The 9,226-nt window shown below is 57.0% G+C and overlaps 1 protein-coding gene across 2 annotated transcripts in view; it reads left to right on the top strand.

The window, feature by feature from the left end:
• The first annotated feature begins 219 nt into the window (after positions 1-219).
• Positions 220-9,226, top strand: part of SLC9A3 (solute carrier family 9, subfamily A (NHE3, cation proton antiporter 3), member 3) — a 75,868-nt gene continuing 66,861 nt past the window's right edge. The window contains exon 1 of one of the 2 annotated variants that reach the window (XM_006762451.2): positions 220-615. In XM_006762451.2, coding sequence (XP_006762514.1) covers positions 396-615 — 220 coding nt within the window. In that variant the 5' untranslated portion in view covers positions 220-395. The remainder of the gene's footprint in view (positions 616-9,226) is intronic. The other variant, XM_006762450.2, reaches the window with a different exon arrangement.

The raw sequence follows: 9,226 nt of genomic DNA, 5'->3' as shown, positions 1-9,226 counted from the left end.
CCATCGCCCTGCGACCGCATAGACCTCCCGGCCTGCGCCCTGCAGCCCAGGGCTCCAGGAGAGGGCGGGAGTGGGTTGCGGACGTGGGAAGGTGAGGCCAAGGGGCCGATCAGGCCGGGGGTGGGCGTGCCGAGAACGCGCGACGGTGTCTGCGCTCGCGTGTGCGCAACGGGGGCGGGGCCCCGCCCCAGGGCGGGAGGGGGCCGCTGGATTAAAGGCCACCCGGGCGGGCGGGGACCCGGCCAGCAGCCCGCACCCAGAGCACTCTCGGCTCTGCGCTGCCCAACGCGCTTCCAGCCGGCTGGCGCGTCCAGCGGCCCCCGCGCAGCGCGTCCTGCAGAGCGCAGCCGGACTTACACGACATGAGCGTCTGGACTGGACACTGAGCGGTGGGGATGATGTCGCAGCGCGGGGCACTGGGGCCCGGTTGGGGGCTTCTGCTGGCGCTGCTGCTGGCGCTGGGCGAGCTGCCGCCGGTGGGGGCCTTCGAGGAGGAGCCTGACAAGGAGCACGAAAAAAGCCACGGCTTCCAGGTGGTCACATTAAAATGGCACCACGTCCAGGAACCGTATATCATCGCGCTCTGGATCCTCGTGGCCAGCGTGGCCAAGATCGGTAAGCGACCCCGGACGCGCAGGGCCTCTGGGTTCTGGCCCCGCCGCGACTTTCCCTCCACCGACCCCGCCTGCGCTCCAGCAGGCAGAATTAGGCGCCCACCTTCCTCCGGGTGTGTGCCGGCTCCGCGGTCTTCCCTGTGGAAGGGGCGCGTTCAGTGTCAGTTGCCCCGCGGTCCGGTCCGAGAGCACCGCGCGCAGCCCCGGAGAGCCAGCCCTTGAATCAGGAAGGGGCCGCGAGCCTGGCCGGGCCCGGAGCGGCCGTGCCGGTCCCCGAGAGTCACCCGATCTTACCGGGCGGGTGCAGGTGGGGAAGCCCGCTCACTCCGGATACCGGGTCCCGTGTTTGGGCTCCAGTCTGCCCATCCAGGACTGCGGTACAGCGCGTTTCCACGCTCTGGCGCTCCTGCGCCGGGTTTTCTGTCTGTCGGGCTTGCGGGGGGCTTTTTAACGCCCTGAGAAAGGGAATGCCCTTGTTGTCAAGCACCGAAGTGATACTTTGTTCCCAGAGCAGAAGGGAAACGGTGCCGCGCATAATTAAGCCCAGTAAATTCCCACCTGTAGGAGCGAGTTTCCCATTGAGAGCGTTTCTCTTTTTAAAACCCCTTCCTGTCAGATTTGTCTTCTCCTAACTTGCTCCAATGAGCCAGCAAAGTGGGATTGCGATAACTCGGCAGCAAGGTGATGGGAAGGTCATCTTTCCTAAGGGCTTCAGAGGACTGGAGTTTCTAAGTGCCGGTCAACACCAGAGAGGGTTTTAGTTGAGATATTGGAGGTAATGGCATTTGTAACTTAGTAGGGGGAGCCTGAGGGAGGGCCCACTGAGCGCAAGGTCTGAAGACACCGCCATCCTTGCCCCCCAAGGAACTGTAGGTGTCAGGAACAGATCACTAATGGTTTAGAAATGGGGAAGGGCAAGGCAAGAAGAGGAGGAGCCCTTCTGGGGCCTTGGAGGGCAACTGACGTCCTCAGCATGCTGGGAAAGAGGTTTGGGGCAAGACCTTAGAGGGCTTTGGACCTGGGGTTCGGGGTACCTGGCAGAGGCTGGCTGCAGCTTTTTTCCCTTCACTTCCTGCTTATGCCAATGGCCTCCCTTGAAGTCCCTCTCTTTTCTGCTTTGTCTTTCTCAGGAGCTCCCTCTGCCTTCTCCCTCCTTTTTCCTGGCATCTGTGTAGCCCCGTGGCCCCACCTGCCTGGTCACTTTGCTTACTTTGTCCCCCACTGGAAAGCCCTGTGGTCTCATAAGCTGTGTCTCTGCCAGACGCCTCTGCCAGGGGCAGACCACTAACACTAGCCAATGCCCAATGTGACATTCACTGGGCAAGTCCAACCTCAGCGTCTGGGCGTACCCTGCCCTGACGCTCACACTGCTCACCTAAGAACTGACCTATTTCTGGGGCACAGTTCAGGGGGAGGGGGGGGGGAGTGGTGTCTCTTCCTCTGCCACCCTCTTTACTCTATGAAACCACCATAAGGATGATGACATGTGCAGGGTGGGCCCAAGACACTCTGGGAGGTGCAGCTCCTCTGTTGTGTAATCAAGCATGCATTTTCTGTCTAGTCTTGGTGTCGGCACAGGTGTGGAGCCTGGCATATGAGAGTCCGGTGCCAGCCATCAGGGCACCAGCTGTTCAGCCTTGAGTGGGTGTGGGGACCCTGGGAAGGCGCACTGACCCAAGTATTTGCCTGGCCCAGATTTTGTTACTCACCCAGGAAGAGCCATGGCCTGCAGGTCTCTGAGCACTCGAACTGTCCAAAGAGGGCCTTCTCCGGGTGGGGGCCCTCCACTCCAGCAGCTCCAGCGCAGTCTCATGGGCAGGGCAGAATGTGTTTCCCTCCTGGCACTCACCATTTAAAAAGTCTCACTTCAACAGCACCACACCCTGCATGTTGTAATCCTGGGAAGCTGGAGGTAGGGGCTCTGGGGACAACATAAACAGGATCCCAGGGAGAAGACCCCTGGAGTGCCCTCTGACCCTGGGCCAGGCCTTGCCCCGCCTCTGCCTGCATAGATCTTCTGCATTTGGAGGCTCCCACTATGATGGCATCGGGGCTTGGCCTGTGACTAGGCAGCACTACACACACTCAGTTTCCCCATCTTTACAAGGAAGCTGGGACTGTACCCATGCCCAGCCCTCTCCCAGTCTTGCTCCCTCCCTGTCTTTCCTTGTGGCCTCTCCCCAGTAATCCTATCCCTAGAATCCCCTGCACTGACCCTGCCCAGTTCCCCAAGGCCATCTTTGTGACCCCACCTCTCTTCCCTGCCCTCTGAAGTCCCCCACTCCTTACTGCCTTGTCCTGCCCCCATCTTCTGAGGCTGCACCTTGGGGCCCTGCCCCTGGGTCTGTCCGCTCCACTCTCCCCTCACTGCCCCACTCCCAGCACCTCCAGGTACTGTCTTCCAGGGGCCCCCATCTCCAGCCCAGGTTACCTGAAAGTGCGGCTGGTCATCAGGCATCTCCGCACAGACATCTCCCCACACCTCAGATGAACCCCCACTCTCCCCACTTCTCAGCTCCCCAGGCTCAAAACCAAGGCTTAGCAAACAATCTGGACCCACCGCTCACACTTAGCCACACAAACCACGAGTCACCTCGAGCCAGTCACCTCAGCTCAGTGGTCCCAGCTCACTCCAGACCAGACCCAGCTGCGCTCCACGCCCTCCAAGGCTCGGGCCTCACCCCCCACAATCCACTGTGCTCTCTGCAGTGAAAGTCAGAGCTCTGACCTAGTTTCTGCTGGACTAAGCCAGGGACTTCCACTGCCCAGCCCACCTCCCTGCTCAGCCCTCTGCATTCAGGTGCCCACCCTTCCCCCACCACCCACGCCTAAGAACTCTGGACTTACAGTTGAGGTTCTGACTCAGGGACTAGACCCCCTCAGACGTCTCCCTCCCTGCGAAGCCAACCCTAATGCCTATTGCTCACACCCCTAAAGACTAATCATGCCCACACCTTCCCCTAACTGGGCCCAGAGGCCTCGTGGCCGTGGGTCCAACCCGTGCACAGATGAGGGACGTTCTTGGATCACAGTGCACTTCCTCCTGCCCCACAGTCCAGGGTTCACACTTGTTAAGCTACTTGGCCCCTTTCATCATTCAAAATGGTCAGGGATCATCCAGACTATTTGAGTCTCAAGTTACAGAAACAGAAGAGCTGGACCGATACTGATTTCTAAACACCTGTGTTGGAGAAGTCAGATTTCTACCAGCCATATGTAACCTTGTTGGGGAAAAAAGGTGCAGGGGACCCTGAGACACAGGCAGTAACTCCTGCATAAGCTTCACGGCAGCTTCTCTGCTCAGCAGCTGGGACAGAGAGCTGTGGAGAGCAGGGTCACAGCACTCTCTGGGTGGCCCGGGCCTGGGTTCTGCCACTTCGCAAGTGAGGAGCAGGTATGGCTTTTGTACCCACAGCTGTCCAAGACCCTGAGTCTGCAAGCTCCCCACATGTATGCATTTGGGTCTGTTACTGCGTCTTTAGGAAATTCAGAGGCGAAGGAGGCCCCTGAGGCCAGGGAGCCATCCACAGCTCAGGAACGGGTGGAAAATGAGGTTGAGGATCCTTATGCAGTGGGGAGGGGAGAGGACTGTCCCTGGAACAGCCGGGAGCCCTGGACATGTGCTTCTCTGGGGGGTCCCAAGTCTGCAGCCGCCCATACCAGGGTCACTTTGGACCTTGGACCAGGCCAGGCTTTCTCTCCCTAATCGTGTTCTCAGTCCTCAGGCCTCCCCTGGCTGTGTGACTTCTGTCTAGACGCCCTACCTAATGGTGGATTTCTCTGCGGTATAGCTGTCGGGCCCTGAGTGTCTGCCCTGAACTATGCTCCAGGCTGTGTGGGAAACTCAGGTGGTGTTTACCTCCTGGGCTAATTATGCCTGCTCTGGTTTTAGATGAGGAGCCCCTGACTCCTATTCTACTCTCTCCTGTGGGCTCCTGGGCACCTTCCACCATGCTCTCCTCTCTGCACCCCCTGAATTTCCCTTGCTGGCCTGGAGGGAACACATGAGAGGATCTGGAGGACAAGGATGGCCTAGAAGGGCAGAGTAACCCACAGGACTCCCCAGTGGAACCTATCCTTCCAAGAGTAGACAGTTAGTGGGCCCTAGTGGACCCCAATCCTCTCAGGACAGATGGAGTCAATGGGAGTGAAGACCCATTATCCAAGGCCTGGAACCAAGGACTCTCCCTGGAGTTTCCCCTGGAGGGAAGGTGCCATGCTTAAGGTGTAAAGTCTCCTTTTTCAGGAACTGCCCACGGGAGAATTAGCCCCTGGCTATAAAACAATCCATGGGCATTTGGAGCTAAGGTATTTTGTTGGAATAATCTGAGGAAGGGGGCAAAGGTCGGGCAGTACGATAGCACCCAGTCCTCCCTGCTCCAGAAGGGACTCCCACCTGGGAGCCTTCCACCCGGGCCAGCTTCCCGAAACAGTCCAGAGAGAGTCACTCCCAGTTCCCAGGACCCCAGGCTCTTCTTCGGAGTCTGGGCCCGGGTCAGCCTTGGCACGCACGCACAGGCTCTGAAGGAGGAGTTTGGTGAAACTTAGCTCTGGGCTCTGATCTGGCCCTTAATCAGCCTCACACTTCATTTCTTCACAGACATGTTCAGCCCACCCTCACCCCCAGCTCTTGGCCAGTAAGACAGAGGTGGGATTTCCCCCCACACATGCCAGGCCCTTCACCATGCGCTCCTCAGGGGCCAGGGAGTGTTTAAAGTCGGGGTTCCCATCCACACATCTTCTCCCCGTTGTCTCTCCACTCCCTTTCGGCAGCGAGTTTTACCAGGAGCTGTGCACCTGAAGCAGGTGGGGAGCTCAGTGTCTGATGAAGGAGGCGAGCCGACATCAGGGCTGGCGAAGGTTAGGGCTGGCCAAGGTCAGGGCCAGTCTCCTCAGCTCCTCTACCTGCCCTACGCTGGCAGGTGCTCTGAGTTTCTCTCAGAGAAGGGGCTTCCCTGGCTCTGTCCCTGCTGGGGAGCTAGGACTGGCCTGTTCCCAGAGTATGGTATCCATGGCTCTGAGTCTGACAGCTGGCACCTCTCTGGTGTTGGGTCTCAGACACCAAGTTTTGGGGTGCTGAATATTGGGATGCTGGATCTCAAGTACCAGGTATTAGGGTACCAGGCCTTAGGGACCATGTCTGGGGTGCTAGGTATGGGGGGGGCATCTGTGCGAACCCGCTTCCCTGCCCTCAGCACTGGAGCCTAGAGTGTGTGAGTTCCATGCCGGACACAGTGGGGTCTCTGCCCCCTGCACCCAGTAAAGTTTCAAGGTGGCTGGTTTCCTAGTATGAGAGTCTGAGCTGTTTGAGGTTTGCTCACCTGGGGCAGGTCTTTGACCCCACCCATGCCTGTATCTTGCTCATATCTTGCCCCCACCCTCTGACCTGCAGCCCTTCTTCCTGACCTGACCTCATGCACTTGTTTCCAGCTCTTCTCTATCTCTTCATATCTTTGTCTTCTATCTCCTCCTGTCTGTTCAGAGCTGGGGAGATAGCAGTGCTGGGAGTCCAGTTGCCTACAGCATTCCTCCCACCCAGCCCTGTCTGCAGAGCCCATCAGATTAGAGGGGAGTGGGGTGCGGCTGAGCTCAGGAGGGCATGTGGGTGAGCTCATGGCAGCCTCCCATCCACCCTGCTGTAGCCCTGCTATGCAGTGGCTTTTCTTGGTTTCACCTGAAGCTCAGACTCCTACACACACACACACACACACACACACACACACACACACCTCCCTAGTCAGGCAGGTCACCAGGGTCTGGAGCCCCACCTACCCAGGATCTTTCTTGTCCCACCTCTTCTGAGCTCAGAACCCTCCAGCCTCCTACCCCCAGCTCCTGAGGCTGCCCCCCAACCAGGTCAGTGTTGCAAAGGCAGGGACTGTGTATTTCTCTTCCTGCTGTGTCCCCAAAGCCGGAGGCCTGCCTGCCCCCAGCAGTGCTCCGGAAGATCTGCTTTGCAGGAGTGAGGGATGAATGAGTGAGTGAGTGAACCAATGAAGACACTGATGAATCTCAGCTTCTAACTTGTCTGTGAGCTTCCCACAAACCATCCAGGTGCTGGGTCTGAGAAGCAGCTCCTTAAGCTCTTTGGCTGAATTTCCCCCCCAACCCCACCCCAAATTGCCATGTAGCCTCTGGTGAGCTGAGTGGCACACCCTATGACAACACCCTCCAGGCAGGCAGACCATTGACAAGTGGTGGCAGCATTAGCCAGAGCACTGTGGGCATGTTGGGGTTCAGGGTGGGGCACCATCACCCCAAACAGAGCTAGCCTGGGTGGGCCAGGTCCCTGGGAGGTGGCATGCTCGCCTATGCATATCTAAAGTGCCCTCTTCTGCCCTGTTCGCCACCGTGCAACCTTCTGGAATAAGACAGAATGAATCTGCCAGGTCCTGACATGCTGGCCTCCAGACACACAGACACCTGCACAGGTTCTGGCTTATGCACCTTCCTGGAACACAGCCTGGAACTTGGGTCTCAGGCAGGTCAATACCCTCAGCACATTGATGACTTTTTGGGTTTGAATGGTTTGCTTTATCAAAATATTCCAAAATGTTTGATTTGTTGTTGTTGTTGTTGTTGTTAGCAGCCATAGTTCTGGGCACTAGATGAGCTCTCACCAGTGTAATATTCATTTAACAAATGTTAGTGCTGCCATGTGCCTGGCAATGCTGTAGGCCAGGAGGAGGCCACTTCAAACAAAATAGACCCAAACTTTGGAGGCTAGCATTTGTGCAGGGACAGACAGATGCAATCATGCCACAGGATGATGGCATTAAGTTCAATAGTGAACAAATTATGGGAGTAGTGAGCCCTTGGGTAAGGGGGAAAGCATTTTCAGAGTGGAGCAGCCAGTGCAAAGGTGCTGTGTGGGCATGTGTTGGTATATCTGAGGAGCAGGTGGGAGAGCCACCAAGGGTGGGGTGGGAGGTGAGGTCAGAGGGGTCAGGGAAGTGGAGCCATGAGAGCTTCTGAACTGAGGCGAACTTGACCCCACTGGGAGGTAAGGCAAGCTGCTGCTAGTGCCAGGTCTGGGGCTTCTTATTGAGTGGAATGGAGCATGCTGACACCAGCTGCTGCTTGTTTGAGAGATTTTAGGAAAGTCTGAAGCCTGAGCCAGGACAAGCCATTCATATGGAAAAACCACTGCAAACCCCTTGGGTGGGGCTGAAAATTGGGTGGGGTGGGTCTCAGGGAATCACCGGGGCAGAGCAAACAGTGTGAGCCAGGTTGATGGATACTCAGGTATGGGGCTTGCCAGTCAGCTCTGTGATGGGGGAGGATGAGGGAACAATGAACCCTGTGAGCACCTCTGTCTGGGAGAAAGCTTCCCCTGAGTTCTTGCCCTGGTTCCAGACAATCCAGTTCCTCCCCATCTGTCCCTGGATACCCACAAGCTGCAGCCCCAGCACTGGAGCTCAGAGGGAGTGAGTCTGTGTGCTGCCCCTTTACAAGGAACTGCCTGGGACTCCAGCAGCCTCCCTGTTACTTAGCCACAATCCCCACTGGTTTTTATAGCCCAAAGTTATGGGGGCTTCTCTTCACAGCACTGGAAGCCTGGGCTGAGGGGTGTGGTGTGAGGCTGGGGTCCCTTGTTCCTCATGGGAAGCCTCTACAGCCGATATATCCCTCTTGATTAAAAAAATACTACACGTGTGCATTGGACCAGCCTGTTCTGCATCTCCACCCCTCCTACCAGTTTCACAGTGCTTTCTTCTTTAATTTTTTAGTTGTAGGACTTCCATTCAACCAAATTTTAGGTGGTTCTGAATGATGGCTGTTCTGTATTTTTGTTGTAATTTTGTTGTGAGAGGTGGCGAGTATCAGCGTTTACCTACACTGCCATCTTGGTTCTTCTCTGTTGGCCATTTTTTGCCCCAGGGTGATTTATAAAGGGGAAAAGCCCTCTGATTTCCTAAGATTCTTCCCAGTAACATGTTCAGGATAAACAAGTCAGAAAACCAGTGCATATGTTCACTAGGGTCTGATTAGCGACGCAAGCTCTCCCCGCCAGGAGCTCTGACGGCCTTGGTGAGAAAGGGCCTCCAAGAGCTGAAGAGCGCGCCAGGCTGTTGTTTTGGCCTCTGTACCTCCAGCATCTCAGGAGGGTGCATGCCTGGGAGGTAAGGAGGGCGAATGGTGCCTGACCTTGGACTTGAACCACATGCAGGGGTGGCGATGACTACTGACAGCACCAGGGCTGTGGGTTCTTATGGCAAAGCCCTGGGCAGCACCTGAGCGGGGTGAGCACTGACATGGATTTCTTGAGGTCATGCAAGGTGCCTTGACTGGGCCTGGAGTCCTTCCTTGGAGCTGGCTTGTCTCAAGTCCACATCTATAAACCAAGTGTTCATTCAGGTCTAGAAAGAGGTCAAATCCCCATGGTTTACTGGGTGAGGGGTCAGAGTCCAGCCAGAGGGGTCAGATGGTGGCCAGATACAGGCTTCCCGTTTGGGGGACATCAAGATGGGCCTCAGAGGAAGAGAGATGGCTGGGCTGAGCGAGAGAGGCTGGGGGGAGAATACTCAGGCAGAAGCACCAGCCCAGGGGGCTCCAGTGGGTGGGGGCCAGGGCCATTTGGGCTGCAGTGGTGGATGGTTAAGTCCTGAAGG

Source organism: Myotis davidii, unplaced genomic scaffold (assembly GCF_000327345.1).
Source record: "Myotis davidii unplaced genomic scaffold, ASM32734v1 scaffold135, whole genome shotgun sequence".
In the NCBI taxonomy this organism is placed as follows: domain Eukaryota; kingdom Metazoa; phylum Chordata; class Mammalia; order Chiroptera; family Vespertilionidae; genus Myotis; species Myotis davidii.
This window is presented reverse-complemented; position numbering and strand designations above follow the sequence as displayed.